Source organism: Ranitomeya imitator, chromosome 2, assembly GCF_032444005.1.
Source record: "Ranitomeya imitator isolate aRanImi1 chromosome 2, aRanImi1.pri, whole genome shotgun sequence".
Lineage (NCBI taxonomy): Eukaryota > Metazoa > Chordata > Amphibia > Anura > Dendrobatidae > Ranitomeya > Ranitomeya imitator.
Genome location: NC_091283.1, coordinates 359625577 through 359651004, shown reverse-complemented (window position 1 = coordinate 359651004; position 25428 = coordinate 359625577). Strand labels below are relative to the sequence as shown.

Below are 25428 nucleotides of genomic sequence, written 5' to 3'. Positions count from 1 at the left end.
TAAATTTTGGTGTCCAATTTCTCCTGTTACCCTTGTGAAAGTAAAAATTTTGGGGTGAAAAGATAATTTTTGTGGAAAAAAATATGATTTTATTTTCATGGCTCTACATTATAAACTTCTGTGAAGCAGTTGGGGGTTCATAGTGCTCACCACACATCTAGATAAGCTCTTTGGGGGGTCTAGTTTCCAAAATGGGGTCACTTGTGGGGGTTTCTACTGTTTAGGCACATCAGGAGCTCTGCAAATGCAACATGACGCCCGCAGATCATCCCATCAAAGTCTGCATTTCACACTTCCTTCCCTTCCGAGCCCCGATGTGTGCCCAAACAGTGGTCCCCCCCACATATGGGGTATCAACGTACTCAGGACAAACTTGTCAACAAATGTTGGGGTCCAATTTCTCCTGTTACCCTTCAGAAAATTAAAAATTGCAGGCTAAAAAATCATTTTTGAGGAAAAAAAGGATTTTGTTTTTTATTTTCACAGATCTATTTTATAAATTTTTGTGAAGCACTTGGGGGTTCAAAGTGCTCACCACACATCTAGATAAGTTCCATAGCGGGTCTAGTTTCCAAAATGGTGTCACTTGTGGGGGGATTCCACTGTTTAGGCACATCAGGGGCTCTCCAAAAGCGACATGGTATCCGATCTTAATTCCAGCCAATTCTGCATTGAAAAAGTAAAATGGAACTCCTCTTCCAAGCCCTACCATGCGCCCAAACAGTGATTTAACCCCACATATGGGGTATCGGCGTATTCAGGAGAAATTTAACAAAATTTGTGGTTCATTTTCTCTTTTTACACTTGTGAAAATAAAAAAAATTGGTTCTGAAGTAAAATGTTTGCAAAAAAAAAATTAAATATTAATTTTTTCCTTCCACATTGTTTCAGTTCCTGTGAAGCACGTAAAGGGTTAATAAACTTCTTGAATGTGGTTCTGAGCACCTTGAGGGGTGTAGTTTTTAGAATGGTGTCAAGTTTGGGTATTTTCTGTCATGTGCACCCCTCAAAGTGACTTTAAATGTGAAATGGTCCCTAAAAAAATGGTTTTGTAAATTTTGTTGGAAAAATGAGAAATCGCTGGTCAACTTTTAACTTATAACTTCCTAACAAAAAAAAAATTTGTTTCCAAAATTGTGCTGATGTAAAGTAGACATGCGGGAAATGTTATTTATTAACTATTTTGTGTGACATATCTCTCTTATTTAAGAGCATAAAAATACAAAGTTTGAAAATTGCAAAATCTTACAATTTTTTGCTATATTTCCAATTTTCATAAATAATCGCAAGTAATATCGAAGAAATGTTACCATTAACATGAAGTCCAATATGTCATGAAATAAGAATCTCAGAATCAGCGGGATCCGTTAAAGCGTTCCAGAGTTATAACCTCATAAAGTGACAGTGTTCAGAATTGTAAAAATTGGTTCGGTCATTAAGTACCAAATTGGCTCTGTCACTAAGGGGTTAAGACAACAACGCAAAGCATACAGAAGATGTCATTGGGAGCTATCTTTATCTTAAGAAAAACCCTGAAAGTGACGATACTGGAATAATAAAAAATAATCTGTACAAACATCCAAATATATGTGGTTAGTTCTCCAAGATGTTTGGAACAACCTATCCTTCCTGCTCAGTTCCTTCAAAAACTGTGTGCAAGTGTACCAATAAGAATGTATGTTTTGATGCTGTTTTGAAGAAAGAGGGTGGTCACACCAAATATTGATATGTCTTACAATTCTTTTTTATTCACTCTCTTTGCATTTTATTAATGGACAAAAACAACTATTTAACACTTCTAATTTATAATATTCTTACTTTTCAAAGTTTAAGGAAACTGAAGGAAAAATGTTGCAAAGTACTGTACTTTTCTGTAGGTTTCTTATTTGTCGCGGAAGCCCCTTCCAAGAAGTGCTAATTTGGGTTGAGATGCAAACAATCTCCAAATCTGTAATTATTGGTCCAAATTAAATAAATACAATGCTTTGGAGATAAGAAAATAACAAACAGTCAGTGTCTATCAGTGTACAATTCTTGTCTGCCCTCAGATCCCAAGCAACAAGTATTTTATTATACCCACAGAAGATAGGGGATGGCTTAGAAAATTACCTAAGAAAATTGGGATTTTTGTGTACTCACCGTAAAATCCTTTTCTCCGAGCCATTCATTATGGGACACAGACCGTTGGTGTATGCTGCTGCCACTAGGAGGCTGACACTAAGTGATTCAAAGAAGGTTAGCTCCTCCCCTGCAGTATACACCCTCCTGCTGGCTCTCAGCTAACCAGTTCGGTGCAAAAGCAGTAGGAGATCAATAACAATATATGAGCATATAGCATGTCACATTATATATATGAGAGTATAGCATGTCAAATTATAAAACAATCACAAGCTAGTAATAGGGTGGGATCTGTGTCCCCCAATGAATGGCTTGGAGAAAGGATTTTATGGCGAGTACACAAAAATCCCTATTTCTCCTTCGCATCATTGGGGGACACAGACCGTGGGACGTCCCAAAGCAGTCCCTGGGTGTGGACATCAGATCAGGCCTTGTGAAACTGCTACTTACAAGTGCGCCACCGCAGCCTGCAGAGTCCGCCTGCCCAAATTCACATCTGTGGAAGTCTGGGAATTAACTCGTATAGTGCTTCAAGAATGCATGTGGACTGGACAACCCGCAAGCTTGCAGGCATGCTTTGCCGACGCCTGGGGCCTAGAACCCAAGAAACCTCGATAGACAGGGAGAGAGGCTGACATCTAACACGGAAGGACTCCTGGATGGTGTGACGAATCCACCAGGCTAACATGGCCGATGAAATGGCTAAACCCTTCCTGTAACCGTCAGGAAGCCATCCTCTTACCGTGAGGTAGCAAAAATATAGTGACCAAGCTTCGGAAGGACGCCATCCTCGAGACATACCTACTCAGAGCACTCACCACGTCCAGAATATGGGGAACCCATTCCGTTTTGTGGACTGGTGCCGAAAGAGATCAGGGAAGAACGATGCCCTCGTAACTGTGGGAATACAATACCACCTTGGTAACAAGGGAAGGGGATGGCCTGAGGGCAACCTTGCCTTGATGGTAATTAGGGAAAAAAGTCTGAAAGAACAGAGCGGCTAGCTCTGAAGACTCGTCAGGATGATGAGATCGCAGAGAAAAAAAGGCGACCTTCCCTGATAGTAAAGTCTGTCCGGATCAAAAGGAGTCTACTGTAAGACTCCCAGAACCATTAAGGTCCCAAAGATCTAACGGTATGAAATAGGGAAGAACCACATGTGAAAACTCCTTGCGAAAAGTCCATAGTTGCAGTTTTGTTGCAATAAGACGGAACAATACTAGTTCCGCAAATAAGAGAACCTGACATGGTCAGTGCGGATCTCACAGGATCACTGAGGCCCTTCCAGCTTCGGAAAAGATCTTGGAAGTAGTGGAAGAGGGGTTATGGAAACTGGTACCATGGTAGAGCCAAAGCATGCACTGCGATGGCTTTTGGATCTGGAGGCCAAAGCATGAACTTAGAGTACATTGGCGTTCAGTCTGGACGCCATTCGACCTACATCTGGAGTACTCCAGAGAAGACAGATCTGATGGAAGATTTCCGGGTTAAGTTCCCACTCACATGAGGCGGGACCCTGACGGCATCTGCCGCCCATAGTTCTACTCCTGAGATGTGTAGTGCAGAGATCACCAAATGATAGATCGTGGCCCAACAGAGAATGTGAGGTACCTCGGCCATGACAGCTGACCGTGGGTACCTGCTAGATGATTGACGTATGGCACAGACGTGGGATTGTCTGATTGAATTGGATAGGGTGACCCGCCAGAAGGCAGTGGACCTGCTGTAGAACTAGCCGTTCTGTTCGGATCCCCAGAACAATGATCAGGAGAAGAGGACTGCCATCGGTAGTCACTAATAATTGAACCGGGAGAAAGGATCTCCCCTGGATGAGGAAGGAGCTCAGAGACTACGCTCTGAAAGCCTGTTTTACCTGCAGAAAACGAGAGGAGTGGAGGAAACGGCTTCCATTGTCATCACCAATTTTCCTCAGAACCCTCCTAGCAAATCGAATGGAATGAGGGGATGAGTGAACAAGTGCGCAAGCTCCCTGTTGAAGGGCCATGGCCTTGTCTCAAGGGAGAATCACCAACCTTCTGGAAGATTCCAGGATCATCCTCAAAAAGGATATCTGCTGGGCTGGAAATGAGGTAATCTTGTCTAAGTTTAGCTGCCAGCCCAGGAGAGAGAGGGTATCGCAAGAGATATAGATGACTAAGCACTGGGCTGGAAGAGCGGCTAGAAAGTCGACCAGATAGGGCAGGATGACCACGCCTCTAGGGTACAAGACGAACATGACAGCCGCCATAACCCTTGCGAACACTCTGGGTGTGGTAACAAGGCCGAAGGACAAGGTCGTGATTTGAAAATGCTGTTTGCAAAAGGGAAAGCGAAGGAATTTTTGAAGAGGGGAAAACATAGGAATGTGAAGGTAAGCATCCCGAATGTCGGTGGATGCCAGAATCTCCACCTTTTTCTGTTGCAGTAATGGCTGAGCGAAGGAACTCCATCCGAAGAAGGGTGACCTTGTCAAGCTTGGTAAAAGTTTGAGGTTCAGGGTCGGTCTTACTTTTCGGTCCCCTTTTTGGAACCAAGATCCCTTAGATCTAGACCGTCCTTGACAACTGATCCACTGCTGGTTGGGTCTATAGGAAACATGCGATCCTTTGCTCCTGCGTGGGGAACACTCCCAACTTCTCACCGAAAAACCGATCACTCTGGTACGGGAGTGATGTCAGAGGCCTTTTGAACGCAGAGTACGTTTCCATTCTGTGAGCTATAATGTCCTTCTGAGTGTAATGGCATTTGCTGCTGACAGCGCCGCACAAGTAGACGCATCCGAGAAGCGTGAAGGAGCTAGTCTCATTGCTCAAGAAATTTGATTGACCAGCTGTACCGTCTTCGGGAAAAGGTTACTGTTGGAAATCAAAATAGTTAAGGTCTCTGACCAGGAGACCATTGCTCAAGCAACACATGCGGCAGCTAAGGAAGGGTAGAGCGCTGAACTGAAGGCCGCAAGACGGAACGAACCAGATTTGCTATCTGAGAGTCTGTTGTATTTTTAATTGATGACCCATCGGGCAGGGATACTAGTAGGTATACCACAGGAGATTCTACCCGGTTAATATGCCAAGTGGCAGAATGCGTGGCTGCATGCAGGTCAGGAAAAGCCGTTTCTTAATTTCACAGCTCTCTTTTGACAGTGCGGAGTTAAAATGATGAATCTTCAATCCACCATCCTCTTAACAGGGAGGTGGAGAGGGATCGTCTGCCTTCTTGCATCTTCTGCTAAGTAGTGGAGATGCAGAGGGGGATGTTCGGATGTCAAAAAGGGAGCCTCTGTACATCCACAGAGTTAAGGTCCCCGGGTGCGCAGGGCTGGCTGTCCGGCATTAGGCCTGGCTGTAGAAGAGGATACATGAAGGCAACACTCTACGTGCTCATCTATTGATGGTGAGGAGAGATCGGTGCCCTTTAAAAGGACCCGGCGCCCTTAAGAATCAGACCAGGCATGGCATCTCACATCTTAGGTGGGTATACGTGGAGGAGACACCCCGCGTGTTTGCATAATAGCTGAAAAAGGATACTGCGCTTGCAGAGGTTTCTGTCCAGTGGATCCCTTATCCGGATGCTCCCTGTCCGGGTGAATGGCAAATGCTCTGCGAGGGACTTTAGTTTCCTCATGAGGGACACTGAGTGATCTAGAGTAGAACCGAAGTCCTTGTCAAGCTACAGAGATTGGTTGATGATATAAATAGGCAAATCCATCCTTTTCTGAAGTTCTGGTGAGTCCAGAACCAAGGCAATATCCGATCCATATTCAGAGACTTGTTCTCATGGAGGGATTCAGTCTCTTGTTCAGAGAATCCATGGGTTGTGGCAGTGACGAAGCCCACTCAGGGAACTAGGTACTCTGGGATAAGCTGGGATTGGTGGCGGAGGGCTCCTGAGCTCATTTAGGGTGACCGGCTTCGGACTGGTCATGTGCCTTTAAGACAAGGGAATATTGGTCATGTGCCTTTAAGACCAGGGAATGCTGGTCACGTGCCTTTAAGACCAGGGAATGCTGGTCACGTGCCTTTAAGACCAGGGAATGCTGGTCATGTGCCTTTAAGACCAGAGAATACTGGTCATGTGCCTTTAAGACCAGAGAATACTGGTTATGTGCCTTTAAGACCAGGGAATACGGGTCATGACTGAGCCTTTAAGACCAGGGCGTACTGGTCATGTACCTTTAAGACTAGGGAATACTGGTCATGTGCCTTTAAGACCAGGAATACTGGTCCTGTGCCTTTAAAACCAGGGAATATGGGTCATTTGCCTTTAAGACCAGGGAGTACTGGTCATGTGCCTTTTAAGACCAGGCAAAACTGGTCATGTACCTTTAAGACTAGCGAGTACTGGTCGTGTACCTTTAAGACAAGACAGGAGATACTGATCATGTGCCTTGAAGCACAGGGGGAAGATGCAGGGGAAGAGAGCAGTACTTCCTTACCCAGTTGCAGTCGTTGTGCCCCTTTAATGCAAAACTATAGCCCCTGTGAGTGTGTAAAGTCTCACAGAGAGCAAGAGGCGCCAATTTGGGGGGGGGGGGGGAGCCACAGACGCAATGTGGGCGGAGCCTCTTGACTTCCATGAATAGGCCCAAGCCAGGGGCCTAAATTTCTGCAGCCGGCATTAGCAATACCAGGGTTAGAATAGAGGGGCGTTGCTGAGAGAAGCGATTGCTCCCGTGCCAGGGAAGAAGCGCCAGAAATGGTGGGCGGAGCCGCCTTAGCACGCCATAGTGCGGGTGCGGCTTCCTGGATGCGGCCTACACATCGGCCGAAGTCGGGGGCAAAATTTTTGCAGCCGGCCGGAGAGTTACCCCCAGAGGCCCATCGCTGACTGGATCCACTCACCATCAGTGCGCGTCCCGGCATGGAGCTGCCGCGGATAACGGTTTTAGCGCCGAGGAGAGCGCGCGCACTCTATTGTTCTGCTGCAGGTCAGGTATTGCATCGTGGACGGTGCAGGGATAGAGGGATAAACCTCAATCCACTATCCCTTTGTTAGGGAGGTGGAGAGGAACCCTCCGCCTCCTTGTGCCATCCGCTTTAACAGTGGGGGGACAGTGGGGGCTGCTCAGAAGCTAAAGAGAGGGTGCCTCTGTACATCCACGGAGTTCAAGTCCCCCGGGTGGACAGGGCCAGTTGTCCGGCAGTAGGCCTGGCTGGGGAAGAGGGTACGTGGAGGCGACAGTCCATGTGCTCGTCCGTTCAGGGTGTGGGGAGATCGGTGCCCTTGAAGGGACCCGTCGCCCCTACGAATCAGCTCAGGCATGGCTGTTGTGACCAGGTGGTCAGGACAATAATGGACCTGGTGGTTAAGAGCACACGGAATGACCTGATAGTTACTGATAATAAAGGACGAGCTCTGGGACGTGGGAACTCTGCTGACCGCAATCCCTAATCCTATCACACACACTAGAAATAGCCGTGGATTGCTCCTAACGCTCCCTATGCAACTCGGCACAGCTTAAGGAACTAGCTAGCCCTGAAGATAGAAAAATAAAGCCTACCTTGCCTCAGAGAAATTCCCCAAAGGAAAAGGCAGCCCCCCACATATAATGACTGTGAGCAAAGATGAAAATACAAACACAGAGATGAAATAGATCTAGCAAAGTGAGGCCCGACTTACTGAACAGACTGAGGATAGGAAAGGTTGCTTTGCGGTCAGCACAAAAACCTACAAAAAGACCCTCCGCACCGACTCACGGTGCGGAGGCGCTCCCTCTGCGTCCCAGAGCTTCCAGCAAGCAAGACAACAATAAAAATAGCAAGCTGGACAGAAAAATAGCAAACCAAAGAAAAACTAGCAGGAACTTAGCTTCTGCTGGGAAGACAGGTCACAAGAACGATCCAGGAGTGAACTAGACCAATACTGGAACATTGACAGGTGGCATGGAGCAAAGATCTAAGTGGAGTTAAATAGAGCAGCCAGCTAACGAATTAACCTAGTCACCTGTGGAAGGAAACTCAGAAACACCCACCAGAGGAAGTCCATGGACAGAACCAGCCGAAGTACCATTCATGACCACAGGAGGGAGCCCGGCAACAGAATTCACAACACATGGCATCCCACATCGCAGGAGAGGATACGGAGAGGCAACACTCTCTGTGCTCGCCTGTTGATGGTTTGGGGAGATCGGAGCCATGAAAGGATCCGTCGCCCCTTCGTTGTAGAAAGTAAAATCAAAAATCTAAAAGGTAAAAATAAAATAAAGAATTTTGGGTCTGAATAGCAGACCCGTCGGTATGCCTACTATGGACACTAAGAAAGAAACTGGTTAGGTGAGAGCCAGCAGGAGGGTGTATACTGCAGGGGAGGAGCTAACTTGCTTTGTATCAGTGTCAGCCTCCTAGTGGCAGCAGCATACACCCAAGGTCTATGTCCCCCAATGAGGCAAAGGAGCAGAAAAGATTTTAATTGGAGAAAGTATTTTAATTGGGAATAACAAAGTCGTAAATTATGGATTCTGATGAATTCCTTGAAACTGGCTCTGCTCAGTTTACTATACTGAAACAAAAACAACGACAGAAACATATAAAGTAAATACCATAAAATAAATGTTTTGGATTAGCCACTACTGGTAAAGCTAAGTTCTCATGAGTGTATAAAAAAAATTGTCTAATTTTCATTCAGGAAAAAAATGACTTCTGCATTGCCCTTAGTTTTATATATCAGCAGTGAATCAAATTTTCAAGACCAACTGTTTCCTCCTTCTTATGTATGACGTGACTTTGCTTTGTTTCGGAATTCTCTTCTAAGTAAGAGAATTGATTCATCTGCAAAATATTTTCCACATTCTGAAAATGAAAATTGTTTTTCCACTTTGTGACTTCTCTGATGTACAGTTGTGCTCAAAAGTTTACATACCTCAGCAGAATTTTTGCTTTCTTGGCCTTTTTCAGAGAATATGAATGACAACACCAAAACTTTTTCTCCACTCATGGTTACTGGTTGGGTGAAGCCATTTATTGTCAAACTACTGTATTTTCTCTTTTGAAATCATCAGTATTTGCTGATAACATGCTGCATTCATCTGTCCTTCAACTTTGACCAAGTTGCCTGTGCCTTTGTAGCTCACACATCCCCAAAACATCAGCGATCCACCTCCGTGCTTTACAGTAGGAATAATGTTCCTTTCATCATAGGCCATGCTGAACTTTCTCCAAATGTAACGATTATGGCTGTGGCCAAAAAGTTCAATTTTGGCCTCATCACTCCAAATTACCTTGTTACAGAAGTTTTGAGGCTGGTCTCTGTGCTGTTTTGCGTATTGTAGGCGAGATACTTTGTGGCAGTTGCCCAGTAATGGCTTTCTTCTGGTCACTCGACCATGCAGCCCATTTTCTTCAAGTGCCTCTTTATTGTGCATCTTGAAACAGCCACACCACTAGTTTTCAGAAAGTCCAGTATTTCAGCTGATGATATTTGTGGGTTTTTCTTTGCATCCAGTGCAATTTTCCTGGCAATTGTGGATGAAAATTTTGCTGGTCTACCTAACCGTAGTTTTATTTTTACAGAGCCCCTGATTTTCCATTTGTTAATCACAGTTTGAACGCTGCTGACTGGCATTATCAATTCCTTTTTGTATCCCTTTCCTGTTTTATACAGTTCAATTACCTTTTCCCATAGATTCGTTGACAATTCTTTTGCTTACCCCATGACTCACAATCCAGAAATGTCAGTGGCTGTATGAAAGATGCAAGAGTCTGACTGGATCCCAGAAACGCACTCAGCTTTTATGCACACACAGACAGCTTGAATACATGTGGGGATCACCTGTTTGTTAGGTAATCCCCACATGTATTCAAGCTGTCTAGCAGCCGCAAATCATGCAACTGCGTTGACATAAACTAAATCTCCGAGCAAGCTGAAATACTTGGAGACCACCCGAGCATGCTCAGAGAAACTAGCTTACTTTTAGCAGCCATTCAAACCCATTTGTGTCAACTTCTGTGCATATTATCAGGCCAAAATCACCAGGGTATGTGAATGTTTGATCAGGGTCATTTGGATGTTTAGGGTTGTCATTATGATTTAAAAAGAGAAAACACAGTAGTTTGACAATAAATGGCTTCAACCGACCACTAACCATGAGTGGAGAAAAGGTTTTGGTGTTATCATTTATATTCTATGAAAAAAGGCCAAGAAAGCAAAAATTCTTCTGAGGTATGTAAACTTTTGAGCACAACTGTATAACTGATTTTATGTTAAAACAATTTCCACACTCTGATCATGAAAATGGCTTCTCCATAGAGTGGGATTTTTGATGTTTAACAAAATAGGATTTAGTGCTATAATGTTTCCCACATTCTGAACATGAAAATGGCTTATTTGTTTTAACTCCCTGTTGCACGATATTTGAATTAATGCTGTGTTTCTCATATTCTGAAAGTAACTTGACCCCTTTGTGACTTTTCTGATGTGCAACAAGATTTCCTTTAACACTGAAACGTTTTCCACATTGTGAACATGAAAATGGCTTCTCCCCTGTGTGACTCCTCTTATGTGTAACAAGACTTGATTTATGTCCAAAACATTTACCACATTGTGAACATAAAAATGGCTTCTCCCCTGTGTGACTTCTCTTATGGTCAAGAAGACTTGAGTTATGTGCAAAACATTTACCACATTCTGGACATGAATAAGGCTTCTCCCCTGTGTGGATTCTCTGATGTCTAACAAGTGATGATTTCTTGTGAAATGAAATTCCACATTCTAAACATGTATGTTTCTTTTTCCCTGTGTGATATCTCTGATGAGAAATGAGAGATGATTTAATGCTAAAACATTTCCCACATTCTGAACATAAAAACGGCTTTTCACCTGTGTGAATTGCCTGATGTGCATCGAGTTTATATTTGTTTATAAAAGACTTTCCACACTGTGAACATAAAAATGGTTTCTCCCCTGTGTGGTTTCTCTTATGTGTAGCAAGACTTGATTCATATGCAAAACATTTTCCACATTCTGAACATGAATATGGTTTATCCCCTGAATGACTTCTCTGATGTATAACAAGTTTTGATTTGTGGAGAAAAGAAGTTCCACATTCTAAACAAGTAAATTTCTTTTTTCCTGTGTGATTTGCTTGATGATAAATAAGAGAAGATTGAGTGCTAAAACATTTTCCACATTCTGAACATAAAAAAGGCTTTTCACCTGTGTGAATTCTCTGATGTGTGATGAGGTTATTTTTGTGTCTAAAACATTTTCCACATTCTGAACATGAAAATGGCCTTTTCTCTATGTGAATTCTCTGATGACTTATACAAGTTGACTTATTATGAAAGCATTTCTCACAATGTGGGCACGAATATGGTTTTTCCCCTGTGTGAGTTCTCTGATGTGTAACAAGATCTAATTTATCATTAAAACATTTATCACATTCTGAACATGAAAAAGGCTTGAGCCCTGAATGAATTCTTTCATGCTTAAAAAGATTTGCAATAGAGTTACAACATTTCCCACATTTTGAACATGAAAATGGTTTCTCCCCTGTGTGAATTAGCTGATGCCTTATAATAGATGATTTATAATGAAAATGTTTCTCACATTTTGGGCATGAATATGGCTTCTCCCCTGTGTGAATTCTTTGATGTCTAAGAAGATATGATTTCCGATTAAAACTTTTCCCGCATTCTAAACATGAATATGGTTTTGTTCCAATGTAGGCACTTTGAGGATTATCAGCCCTTTTGTAAGTTTTTGCTTCCTTAACATAAAGGACTTGTTTAAAATGTTCACACAATATATCTTTGCAGTGAAGAGTTGAGGGTACATCTGGAATAACACCATGCTCTTCATATGTATGTTGTTTTAGATTGGCAACTTCTGATTTGAAATCTGAAGACATCTGATGTCCTTTTGACTTCCTGTAACAGTCATCTGCCAAAAACACAACCTTTATTAAAACAGTTGTCCAGTCAGAACAAGTTATCTATCCAAAGGATAGGTGAAAACTTATTGATCAGTACGAGTCCAATTGCTGTGACCTGTATCCATCAGTAAACCGAAGATTTTTTTTTTATCCCCGAATGGGCACTTTTATCCAAATTGCAAAATATTGCAGTAGGTCAGATCCCCACAGCTGCTTCCTTCATTATCTATGGGGCTGCCAAGAAAAGCCGATCGAAATCCCATAGGGAATAAATGGAGTGGCTGGTTTTTATTTTTTTTTTACTTTACATATTATTGTTAAATTATTAGTAGCGGTTTATCTTACACTCTTATTGACAGCTCTATCCACTTTAACACAGATTATTATTGTAATGAAAAAGCAATGTTTTTGAAGCAAGTTCAGGGCTGGATTATCACAAAGTCCAGAAGGTTAGCTTGACCTCCTTCCCCAAAACAACTTCCATGTTTAATTTTCAGGTAAGTAAAAGGAACCTTGTCGATCATAAATTATTACCAATTATTATTCATAGAAATAGTAGATTGTGGTGCATGCACAAGCTGGTATAATCTCAGTCACTGAATAGTGGTCAGATACATATATAGATTTAAATAGTACAGTTACATCTAATCACTAATTGCCTGCGTTCCCTATTCTTCTCTATCTGGTCCTTACCACCATGAAGCCGTCTTCCAGGTACAACTCAAAAATGAGCTGCTCTTGACGTCACATCTGGCTGAGAATCTCCTGGCTTCCTGTGAAGTCACGTCAAAATCTAGCTCAGTTCGGAGCTCTGGAAACTGACGGGTAGGCATGGCTTCATTAAAGGGAACCTGTCACCCCGTTTTTTCAATATGAGCTAGAAATAGCGTTCAATAGGGCCTGAGCTGTGCTTTACAATAGTGCCTTTATTATCCCGATTCCCCACCTGTGCTGCCAAAATACCTTAATAAACTCGCCGTTTTCGTCTGTCAATCACCCCGGTCCGATGGGCGTTGCCAAATCGCTGTCTCCCTCTACCTCCAGCTTTTCACTAAGAAACTTCTTCCCGGCGTTGGCGTTGTATTTCGCGCCTGCGCATTAAAGTGTTATCTCGCGCCTGTGCATTATGCTTTGCCCAATTGTGGGAATAGCATACAGCACATCATTGCGCATGCGCAATGATGTATACTTTGCCAGCAGTTGGGCAATACATACTGCACATACGCTAGAACCTAATGCACTGCGCAACTGCAAAAAATGAGCGCGATCTGTGCTATTCACAAATCGAGTTATGTCTGACACGCTGAGGGGCGGGGGGAGAGACAGCGATTTGGCAACGCCCATCGGACCAGACCGGGGTGATTGACAGCCGAAAATGGTGAGTTTACTAAGGTATTTTGGCAGTAAAGGTGGGGAATCAGGGGATAATAAATGCATTATTGTAAAGCTCAGCTCAGGCCCTATTGAACGCTATTTTTAGCTCATATTGAAAAAACGGGGTGACAGGTTCCCTTTAAGTGGTGCTCACACTGCTCCTATGTATGCTGGTGCAAATAAAACACCTTGTATCTGTGTTTCTACAGCACGGTGTATACACTAGTACACACAGTGCTGTATATCCTGTGTAATGTATATACACGCTGCTGTATACGCTGTATAGTACGAATACATTCATATCTCTCTCCATCCATCCATCCATCCGTTAGTAAGAGGATCATTTTTTTTTTGCAGGGTTGCTGTTCTGGTGCTTTGTGCATTACTCCCATTTCCTGTAAGTGTGTCCTGTACAGGACATAGTGCTGATATAGTGTGTGCTCACTGCTGGCTTGTAGCCCAGCATAAGGGCTGATGGGAAATGTAGTAAAAACGGAGCAGAGGATTATGAAGACTAGGTAATGGCTGTGACAACAGAGCTGTCAGTGCACAGGAAACAAAGCAAAAAATGTACAAAATAATATAAAAATCATCAGAAAAAATATATGGGGATGTTTGGGGCATTTTCCTTTGGTATTTGTAGCAAAAACAGTAATTGAGTCAGTGTACTTGATAACCTTTTTAAGGCTCCCTTTTTAAGATATAAATAAGGCTAAAGCCATCTAATGTGATATCACCCCTCCCGAAAGCATGATGTTGCCCAAAAAAAGAAATCCAACCAACCCTTTCATTATCAAGGAGATGAAATTTACCAACCTTGCAGGGAAATTAATTTGAGGAGCATGGGTCCTTTTTCCACTGGTAAACTTGGGCCCCCGACTACAGTACAAAGTGGACTAATGTTACTGTTTGATGGCTCTGAAAATGAACTGCTAAATAACAGAAAGGTGCAACTAAGAAGATATTTCCCACCTAATACCTTTTTGGAATCGATATTACTAGTAGATCTGAAACTTTTCCTAAGGTTTATATATTTTTGTACCAGTTGAAAGACAGAAAACTAAAACACATTTTACTTTTTTAATATTTTAAAGGTATCTCTTTTACAGTCATCTGGTGAATTGGCTTTAACAAAACCAAACTACTACTCAAATTTCAGGATTACCATATTTTTCAGACTATAAGACGCACTTTTTTCCCAAAAATGTTTTTGGGAAAATGGGGGTGCATCTTATAGTTGGAAATACCATACTTACAATTAGCAAGGTGGCAGCAGGAGTCGAGAGATTCTTCTGGTGGTCTGTTGCTGCAGGGAGATGATCTCACTCCCATTCCAATGCGGCAGGCTCGGTGGTGCGGGGGGCTCCGGCGTCATTTTGTTAAAGGCCGGAGCCCGCGCACTTCCATTGCCTCGATGCTGTGGCATTCGGGAAAATGGCTGCCGGAGGCGGCGCATGCACAGATTGAGATCTTGTTGCAAAGATCTCGGGAGACGAGATCTCGTTGCCAAAATCTCAATCTGCGCATGCGAAATGGATGTGCGGGGGCTCCGGGATTTCACAAAATGTCAGCAAAGCCCCCGCACCACTGAACCTGCCGCACTAGTCTAGATTATAGCATCGCTGGACCACCAAATACCCCTTGTGATTCCGGTCCACCAGCGCTGCTGATCTCCCCAGGGTTAGCTGAATTCAGGACTGTAAGATGGACCCCCATTTGTCGCATTAATTTTTTTCCCCATTTTACTTCTCAAAATTTGGGGTGCGTATTATAGTCCGAAAAATACGGTAGATAGCGAAGGTCCTGAAATCATGAAAAATGGCTTCTATTTGAAAGATGAATTTGTGACTTCTCTGCATTCAATGGTCACTACTCACCTGGGTAGTCATATGTAGGAATCTCCTCTTTACACCACTCATCACCAATCACACAAGTCTCAATAACATTAAGATGGGTCAGATCTTCACCCTGAAACAAATGTTGAAAAAGGCACATCTGTGATAAGCTGTAAGGCTGTGTTAACATGTTCCAGATTTTTCGCTATAAAGAAGCGAAAAAAAACGCATCCATTAAGCATCCTATTAATAGAATGCAATCCGCAATTTTTGTGCACATGTTGCGTTTTTTCCCTTTTTTCAATCGCAGTAAAAAACGCAACATGTTCATTAATTTTGCGGATTATTCACATTTTTGCCGCTATATATTGCATTGGGGAAGTTCCGGAAAAAAACGCAAAAAATCCGCAAAAAAACTAGCAAAAACACATGTGGATTTCCGGCAGAAAAAGTCCAGTTTGGGTCAGGAAAATTCTTCAAAGACTCCTGACGTGTGCATATAGCCTTATCCTGTCATCTCCACCGTTCTCATTACACAAATATAAAATTTATAATATTGGCGGCTAAAACAAGACTGAACACAAGACCTTCACAGCCATCTACACATCATAGGGGAGATCTCATGACACCTTCTCTCCACCTACCTGATGATCCTGAGGAACATCGGGATTTTCTTGTTTACAGTCCTGAGGAAGAAGAGGACGGGGACATCTCTCTGGTGTTGTCCTCTTACTGGACAGATCTGGAGGAAACACATACAGGGACTGAATTCATTCTTTACATACAGATGCTGTATATACTCGAGAATAAGCCAAGATTTTCAGCCCAAAGAAATGGGCTGAAAGTGCCCCTCTCGGCTTATACTCAAGTCATGGTCGGCGGGGGGGTCGGCGGGTGAGGAGGAGCGACGATGGTCACATACTCACCTGCTCCTGATGCGGTCCCTGCATGTCCCATGGTCTCTGGTGCCGGCAGCTTCTTCCCCTGTTCAGCGGTCACGTGGTACCGCTCATTAAAGTAATGAATATGGATTCCACTCCCAAAGGGGTGGAACCGCATACTCATTACTGTAATGAGCGGTACCAGTGACCGCTGAACAGAGGAAGAAGCTGCCGGCTCCTGGAGACCATCTGTCCGGGAGAAGCTGCCAGGGACCGCGCCGGGAGCAGGTGAGTATTTCATATTCACCTTTCCTCGTACCATCGCCGCCCCGTCTTCCGCGTCCTCTGCAATGGCTGTTCAGGTCAGAGGGCGCGATGACGTTTTAGTGTGTGCGCTGTTATGAAAGGTAATTCAGTACCACAATGGACATAGAGGTCAGTGCACATACAGTGACCTGGCAATAACCCAAAAAACAAGAACGAGCTCTGAGACGTGGGAACTCTGTTGACCGCAATCCCTAATCCTCTCAAACCACACTAGAGGCAGCCGTGGATTGCGCCTAACGCTGCCTATGCAACTCGGCACGGCCTGAGAAACTAGCTAGCCTGAAGATAGAAAATAAGCCTACCTTGCCTCAGAGAAATACCCCAAAGGAAAAGGCAGCCCCCACATATAATGACTGTGAGTTAAGATGAAAAGACAAACGTAGAGATGAAATAGATTTAGCAAAGTGAGGCCCAACTTTCTGAACAGAGCGAGGATAGGAAAGGTAACTTTGCGGTCAACACAAAACCCTACAAAAACCACGCAAAGGGGGCAAAAAGACCCTCCGTACCAAACTAACGGCACGGAGGTACACCCTCTGCGTCCCAGAGCTTCCAGCAAGCAGAAAAAACAAATTGACAAGCTGGACAGAAAAAAAACAGCAAACAAATAGCAAGAGGAACTTAGCTATGCAGAGCAGCAGGCCACAGGAACGATCCAGGAGGAAACAGGTCCAATACTAGAACATTGACTGGAAGCCAGGATCAAAGCACTAGGTGGAGTTAAATAGGGTAGCACCTAACGACTTCACCATATCACCTGAGGAAGGAAACTCAGAAGCCGCAGTACCACTTTCCTCCACCAACGGAAGCTCACAGAGAGAATCAGCCGAAGTACCACTTGTGACCACAAGAGGGAGCTCTGCCACAGAATTCACAACAGTGTGCCGTCCTCTGCCTGAACAGTCAGTGTGGAGAGACGGGACGCTGAGGAGCAGCGGGCAGCGAAAAGAGGCATGTCATTTTTTTTTATTTATTGCAGCAGCATTATATGTGGCACATTGTTATATGGAGCATCTTATGGGGCCATAATCAGCATTTGTGCAGCATTATATGGGCCAAATATCAGTATGGAGCATCTTATGGGGCCATAATCAGCATTTGTGCAGCATCGTATAGGGGAAATTTTAATATGGAGCATCTTATGGAGCGTTATATGGGGCTCCTGATTCAATATGGATATTCAAAAACATTTAACCTACTGATGTCTCAATTAATTTTACTTTTATTGGTATCTATTTTTATTTTTGACATTTACCGGTAACTGCTACATTTTCCACCCTAGGCTTATACTCAAGTCGAATAAGTTTTCTCAGTTTTTTGTTACAAAATTAAGGGGGGTCGGCTTATACTCGGGTCGGCTTATACTTGAGTATATACAGTAATTAATGGTCGAGTAAACTCAGTCCTGTCTATTACCTGGTGATGTGAGGGGCTGGGGAACCTCCATCATGACATCCTTGTACAGATCTTTGTGTTCTTCTAAATACTCCCACTCCTCCATGGAGAAATAGACAGCGACATCCTGACACCTTACAGGAACCTGACACATACAATGATACCGTCATACCCGGATCCCTTCATAGTGTTACTGTATAATGTCCCAGCATTCCCAGCAGTGTCACCTCTTCAGTCAGCAGCTCAATCATCTCGTACATGAGTTCTAAGATTTTCTGGTTATTGATGTCCTCATATATCAGGGGGCGAGGTGGAAGCCCAGTGATTGGGCTCAGGAGTCTTCCCCATCCCTCAGACACAGGGGTCTGATAGCTCTCACTAGAAGTCTTCTTCACTACTGTGTAATCCTGGTTATGGAGAGACACATTAATAAATCTAACTACAGACATTTCCAGAGTCCTCACCACTCCAGTTCTGTCTATTTGTTATTCCCATAGAGAAGAATGATGTAATGTGACGTCATCAGAATTTCTCACCTCTCCAGTAATCCAGAAGAGGATCTCTAGGGTGAGGGGTAATATCCTCTCCGCTGTCAATGTAGTTCGTAGTGGCTCAAACAAACATAGAAAGCTGTTGCTAAAAATCTGAAGAAGAGAGTGTTAGTGTGCGACTTAATGGAGACTGTTGTTCATATATGGTGGCCTGAAGTAAAAATGGTTGGAGAGAGTAGGTAAGTGTGTAGTGGTGGGGACAGTACTTTTTGGAGCACCTCTGGGTCCCCGGCTGAGACTGTGGCTTTGTTTAACCCCTTTCTGACCTCGGACGGGATAGTACGTCCGAGGTCAGATCCCCTGCTTTGATGCAGGGCTCCGCGGTGAGCCCGCATCAAAGCAGGGACATGTCAGCTGTTTTGAACAGCTGACATGTGCCCGTAATAGGCGCGGGCAGAATCGCGATCTGCCCGCACCTATTAACTAGTTAAATGCCGCTGTCAAACGCAGACAGCGGCATTTAACTACCGCTTCCGGCCGGGCGGCCGGAAATGACGTCATCGCAGAACCCCGTCACATGATCGGGGGTTGGCGATGCATCAGGATGGTAACCATAGAGGTCCTAGAGACCTCTATGGTTACTGATCACCGGTGGCTGTGAGCGCCACCCTGTGGTCGGCGCTCACAGCACACCTGCAATTCTGCTACATAGCAGCAAACAGCAGATCGCTGCTATGTAGCAGAGCCGATCGCGTTGTGCCTGCTTCTAGCCTCCCATGGAGGCTATTGAAGCATGGCAAAAGTAAAAAAAAAAAAAGTTAAAAAAAATGTGAAAAAAATAAAAAAAATATAAAAGTTTAAATCACCCCCCTTTCGCCCCAATCAAAATAAATCAATAAAAAAAATTCAAATCTACACATATTTGGTATCGCCGCGCTCAGAATCGCCCGATCTATCAATTAAAAAAAAGCATTAACCTGATTGCTAAACGGCGTAGCGAGAAAAAAATTCGAAACGCCAGAATTACGTTTTTTAGGTCGCCGCGACATTGCATTAAAATGCAATAACGGGCGAGCAAAAGAACGTATCTGCACCAAAATGCTATCATTAAAAACGTCATCTCGGCACGCAAAAAATAAGCCCTCAACCGACCCCAGATCACGAAAAATGGAGACGCTACGAGTATCGGAAAATGGCACCATTTTGTTTGTTTTTTTTTAGCAAAGTTTGGATTTTTTTTTCATTACCTAGTCATGTTAGGTGTCTATGAACTCGTACTGACCTGGAGAATCATAATGTCAGGTCAGTTTTAGCATTTAGTGAACCTAGCAAAAAAGCCAAACAAAAAGCAAGTGTGGGATTGCACTTTTTTTTGCAATTTCACCGCACTTGGAATTTTTTTCCCGTTTTCTAGTACACGACATGCTAAAACCAATGATGTTGTTCAAAAGTACAACTCGTCCCGCAAAAAATAAGCCCTCACATGGCCAAATTGACGGAAAAATAAAAAAGTTATGGCTCTGGGAAGGAGGGGAGTGAAAAACGAACACGGAAAAACAAAAAATCCCAAGGTCATGAAGGGGTTAAAAAAGTGAAGTGAGCTCTGCTAGACAAAAAATAGGAGCTACTATTTGGAGCCTAAAGAAAACGCATATAACAAAAAAGATGTCGCTTAATTTTTATGTGCAGAAGCAAAGCTTTTATGTACTATATAAAAGCATTAAAATGCTGCTTCATAACTGCACAAAAAACACATCAAATAAAGGAGAAAATGCAAATAAAAACACAGCAAAAATGCAATAATCAGAGATTAGGATAGTGTAGTATGGAGCGGACACCTACAAAAAATGAACAGATAATAAAGCAGCAGAAAAACATAACATGTGCACTGTGTGAACACAGGCTCAGCATTACATTTTTATTCAAAGCTTTGTGGACTTATCTTTTTTTGAAAATGCTTTAAAAAGTAATCAGTATAATTGTTTTTCGTTATTTTTTTAGTAATTATATAGGGGAAAAAACAAACTCAGTTTTCTTTTTACCCCTATAATACAGGTATATAGAAGTGCAGTGGTATATAGAAATGAAGCTCTATTTACAAGTACATTGTTCCTGTAATGAAGAATATTCTCCTATTCTTGGCAGGCAGCCTGTGACTTGTTGCAGTTGCCTCAAATGCTACAATTTGGGAGTTTGAATTACTTCAACAAAACAGAAGAACGGGGTAATAAACTGAATGTAATTATGTAAAGAGAGATACAGGCCCTTCCCACTGAGGAGGAGGAAGAGGAACTCAGCAATAAACCCAGAGACATGCAGATACTGCATGGCAGGAGACGAGACGTTGCACAAAGAGAGTGAAAGTTGGGACATAGCTCTTACTTCCTAGGACAGCTCCCTTAATTTGGGACTGTCCCGCTAGATCTGGGACAGCTGGGTGCTATGGTACACCACTAATAAATGCATAGAATAGTGAAGTAGAACGCGTCACTACATAAAACAGCTGACCTATAAAAGAAGCGGTATGCATACACAGTCACAAGAGGTCAGTCGACCGGCACTGAACGAGCTCTCCCTCTCTTAGACCTCAATAAATTCTCCTTAGAGACCAGACGAAGTGAGCTTCTTCTGAAGGCGGGGAGGTGCATGCACTAGAAGCAGCTGAATCACCAATACATGAAGAAATGAATGAAAGCAGCACTCACCCGTTATCTTCAATGATAATATAGTCCTTTATTGACCGTGGCTCAACATTCCCAGCTAGGGACAAGGCAGGCTACAACATGAGGAGGGAGCGGTGAGGGAGGGTGCAGAGACGAGACAGACGACAGCCGTTTCGCGAACAATCGCTTCAACGGGTCCAGTGAGTTGTGTTAGTGACGTCATATCCTCTTATAGGAGTCGATGTACTGCTCGCCACATATGTGTGAAATTAACAATTAGTAAAAACAACTTAACTCATTCTACAATCTCAATTTACTAACGGAACTAGAGAAAAACCGCCATGTCTAATTTATCATTAAGACCCCAAGATCCTTGTGCATCAGTTTTTAAAATCCAATGAGCTTCGCGCTGTAATAATAATTTATTATGATTGCCTCCTTGCTGAGGGAATTTAACTACCTCTAAGCCGGCAAAACTAAGGGAACTAGGGTCGCCGCCATGCGCATCATGTATGTGTTTTACTAGGCGCACACGCCCCTTCCCTGTGAGCACAGAATTATAGTGCTCGCGAAACCTAACAAATAGGGGTCTTATGGTTTTACCGATATAAAATCGGTGACAAGGGCAGTAGATAACGTATACCACAAATTTACATTTACATGTTATAAAGTCTTTTACGAAATGACAGAAAGTGCCTATTTTGAGGGGGTTAGTAATATTATGGAGGTGACACATACTGCAACCACCGCACCTGAAATTACCTTGCGGGAGCGATTTTTTCATCCAGCTGCTGGTATCAGCAGACAGCCGGTGTTTTACTACCAAGTCGCCTAAATTTACTGTTCGTTTATAGGCAAAACGAGGGATACAAATGGTTAAATCGCGAAAACCGGTATCATTTTTAATCACGTGCCAATTTTTTCGGATGGCTGCATGGATGTTATCATCAAGTGGGCTATGTTTAAATAAAAAAGTAAAAGTCCCGTTTTCTTTACGATTATTCAGCGTGCTATTATTCCCTCTACTCTTATTCCTCCCTTTTTTTAAAAGATCAACTTGGGTTAATAAACTTGGTGCCAATTTAACCCAAGTTGATCTTTTAAAAAAAGGGAGAAATAAGAGTAGAGGGAATAATAGCACGCTGAATAATCGTAAAGAAAACGGGACTTTTACTTTTTTATTTAAACATAGTCCACTTGATGATAACATCCATGCAGCCATCCGAAAAAATTGGCACGTGATTAAAAATGATACCGGTTTTCGCGATTTAACCACTTGTATCCCTCGTTTTGCCTATAAACGAACAGTAAATTTAGGCGACTTGGTAGTAAAACACCGGCTGTCTGCTGATACCAGCAGCTGGATGAAAAAAATCGCTCCCGCAAGGTAATTTCAGGTGCGGTGGTTGCAGTATGTGTCACCTCCATAATATTACTAACCCCCTCAAAATAGGCACTTTCTGTCATTTCGTAAAAGACTTTATAACATGTAAATGTAAATTTGTGGTATACGTTATCTACTGCCCTTGTCACCGATTTTATATCGGTAAAACCACAAGACCCCTATTTGTTAGGTTTCGCGAGCACTATAATTCTGTGCTCACAGGGAAGGGGCGTGTGGGCCTAGTAAAACACATACATGATGCGCATGGCGGCGACCCTAGTTCCCTTAGTTTTGCCGGCTTAGAGGTAGTTAAATTCCCTCAGCAAGGAGGCAATCATAATAAATTATTATTACAGCGCGAAGCTCATTGGATTTTAAAAACTGATGCACAAGGATCTTGGGGTCTTAATGATAAATTAGACATGGCGGGTTTTCTCTAGATCCGTTAGTAAATTGAGATTGTAGAATGAGTTAAGTTGTTTTTACTCATTGTTAATTTCACACATATGTGGTGAGCAGTACGTCGACTCCTATAAGAGGATATGACGTCACTAACACAACTCACTGGACCCGTTGAAGCGATTGTTCGCGAAACGGCCGTCGTCTGTCTCGTCTCTGCACCCTCCCTCACCGCTCCCTCCTCATGTTGTAGCCTGCCTTGTCCCTAGCTGGGAATGTTGAGCCACGGTCAATAAAGGACTATATTATCATTGAAGATAACGGGTGAGTGCTGCTTTCATTCATTTCTTCATGTATTGGTGACCTATAAAAGACACATGCATTGAATAACTACTTTTCTTTACAATTGGTGATGGAAATATCCGGGAGGCAACCATTTACCATATGCATCCTGATGTATATATACACACAAGTACACACTCACAGACAGATGAGAAGTCACATCTAAGATCAGCTTCAGTCCTGCCATCTCCACCATACTCATTACACAAGTATAACACATATAATACTGGTGGATAAAACAAGACTGAACAAAAGACCTTCACAGCCGTCTACACATCATAGGGGAGATCTCATGACACCTTCTCTCCATCTACCTGATGACCCTGAGGAACACTGGGATCTTCTTGTTTACAGTCCTGTGGAAGAAGAGGATGGGGACATCTCTCTGGTGTTGTCCTCTTACTGGATAGATCTGGAGGAAACATATACAAGGACTGAATTCACTCTTTACATATAATTATAGGACATGTGTATTTGATCCTGTCTATTACCTGGTGATGTGACGGGCTGGGGAACCTCCATCATGACGTCCTTGTACAGATCTTCGTGTCCTTTTAAATACTCCCACTCCTCCATGGAGAAATAGACGGTGATATCCTGACATCTTATAGGAACCTGACAAATACAAGGATACTGTCATTCCCCAGATCCCTTTGCAGTGTTACTATATAATATCCCAGCATTCCCAGCAGTGTCACCTCTCCAGTCAGCAGCACAATCATCTTGTAGAGGAGTTCTAGGATCTTCTGACCATTGATGTCCTCATGTTTCAGGATGTGAGGTGAAGAAACAGGTGACTGACAGCGCTCCCTAGAGGTCTTCTTCACTACTGTGTAATCCTGGTTATGGAGAGACACATTAATAAATCTCACTATAGACATTTCCAGAGTCCTAATCTCTCAAGTTATATTCATTTATTATTCCCATAGATAAGAATGATGTAATATGACTCATCAGAATCTCTCACCTCTCCAGTAAGCCAGAACAGTATCTCTAAGGTGAGGCGTAATATCTCTGCCAAGTGGTCCCTGTCCATCTGCATGCTTGATGGGTCAATCAGTATAATTCTCAATCAGGAAAAGTCTTTAATATAGAAGATCTCCACTGAAACGGTCCAAAATTGTAAGAATTTGAATGAGAAGATGAGCTGATGTAACGTCATAAACAATCCCATGCAATAATACAATTACTTACAGTCTTACGGACTGGAACATAAGTTAACTAGCTCCATGAAGATATTGAACAATGCTGAAACTTGAAAGAGATGGAGCAGTTTTGCCTTGAGGAATGGGCTAAAATCCCACTGGAAAGCTAGTAGAGACTTATCCAAAGCGACTTACAGCTGTAATTGCCACAAAAGGGGCTCTGCAAAGTACTGACTTTAGAGGGGTGAATAGTTATGCACACTGACTGTTTCACTTATTTCGTCCTATTTGTTGTTTGCTTCACAATAAAAAGAAAATATGAACGGATGCAAACCCTAAAAAAACAACAAAAATAAAACAAAAACAAAACAGTAAAATCTGCCATATTTTAATTTGGGACTGATGCAGAGGCCAACAAGCATTGTAAGTAAATGTGTTACATTGATCACAACGCCGAAAATATGTCAAATGTAGCTGTAGGACCTGTGCTTTTCACAAAAACCACAATATTCTTAACTGGATCTACTTCATTTACCTGTTCACAGCAGGAAGCAAGATGTTTAGAGTGATTGCACTTTTTTCCTTTACCAAGTTAAAATTAAGCCATGCTTCAATGTTTAATATGAGGATGACATTTCCTTTCTCAAGAGACAGTTTAGATATTGGACCCATTTTACTATTACATCTATGACAGGCCATCAAATTCTGTTGAGGGGCTCTGGGGGCATAATATTGTCTTGGGAGTCTGTTGGGATATCATACAGTGTGTGCGAGGGGGGAAGCTGATCATCAACGTACAATGGCTGAATAACAGGAATACAGTTAGCCCTCGGGTTACAACGGTCTCGAGTTACATCGTTTCGTGGTTACAACGCTTTATACGACGCCTCATTCCGACTTACACGGTTTTGTGTCGTAAGTCGAACTACGTGCAACTACGTGCAGCGGCGGAAGAATAGAGTCCAGTACTGTACACTGTACCCGGTTACACGAGGAAAACGAGTCTCCTGCACGCCTTAACACCCTAATTATGTAGGGTACTGTGTTAGGATAGGTGTTTGGATAGGCTAAGTGTTTGCAGTACTGTACTGCTATTATGGTACAGTACTGTATGAACGCATGGTCCGACTTACATCGAAATTTGGTTTACGACGCCGCGTAAGAACGGATCAACGTTGTACGTTGAGGACTACCTGTATATGATTT

The 25428-nt window shown here is 43.0% G+C and overlaps 1 protein-coding gene across 1 annotated transcript; it reads right to left on the bottom strand.

The window, feature by feature from the left end:
- Positions 1–8524: 8524 nt before the first annotated feature.
- Positions 8525–24177, bottom strand: LOC138663812 (zinc finger protein 93-like). Its single transcript, XM_069750153.1, has 10 exons — positions 24045–24177; positions 23776–23916; positions 23569–23692; positions 23392–23489; positions 18335–18442; positions 18026–18205; positions 17820–17943; positions 15840–15937; positions 15238–15328; positions 8525–11994 (listed from the first exon to the last, which is right to left on the bottom strand). Exons 1-10 carry the CDS (start codon positions 24117–24119, stop codon positions 10340–10342), a joined length of 2694 nt encoding a protein of 897 aa, XP_069606254.1. The 5' UTR covers positions 24120–24177; the 3' UTR covers positions 8525–10339.
- Between the last annotated feature and the right edge of the window lie 1251 nt (positions 24178–25428).

Coding starts and splice junctions, on each gene's coding strand:
- LOC138663812 (XM_069750153.1), bottom strand. CDS start 24,119: ATGCAGATGGACAGGGACCACTTGGCAGAGATATTACGCCTCACCTTA. Junction 18,206..18,334: donor TCTTCTGGATTACTGGAGAG/GTGAGAAATTCT, acceptor CTCCATAACCAG/GATTACACAGTAGTGAAGAA. Junction 15,938..17,819: donor CCAGCCCCTCACATCACCAG/GTAATAGACAGG, acceptor TGTTTCCTCCAG/ATCTGTCCAGTAAGAGGACA.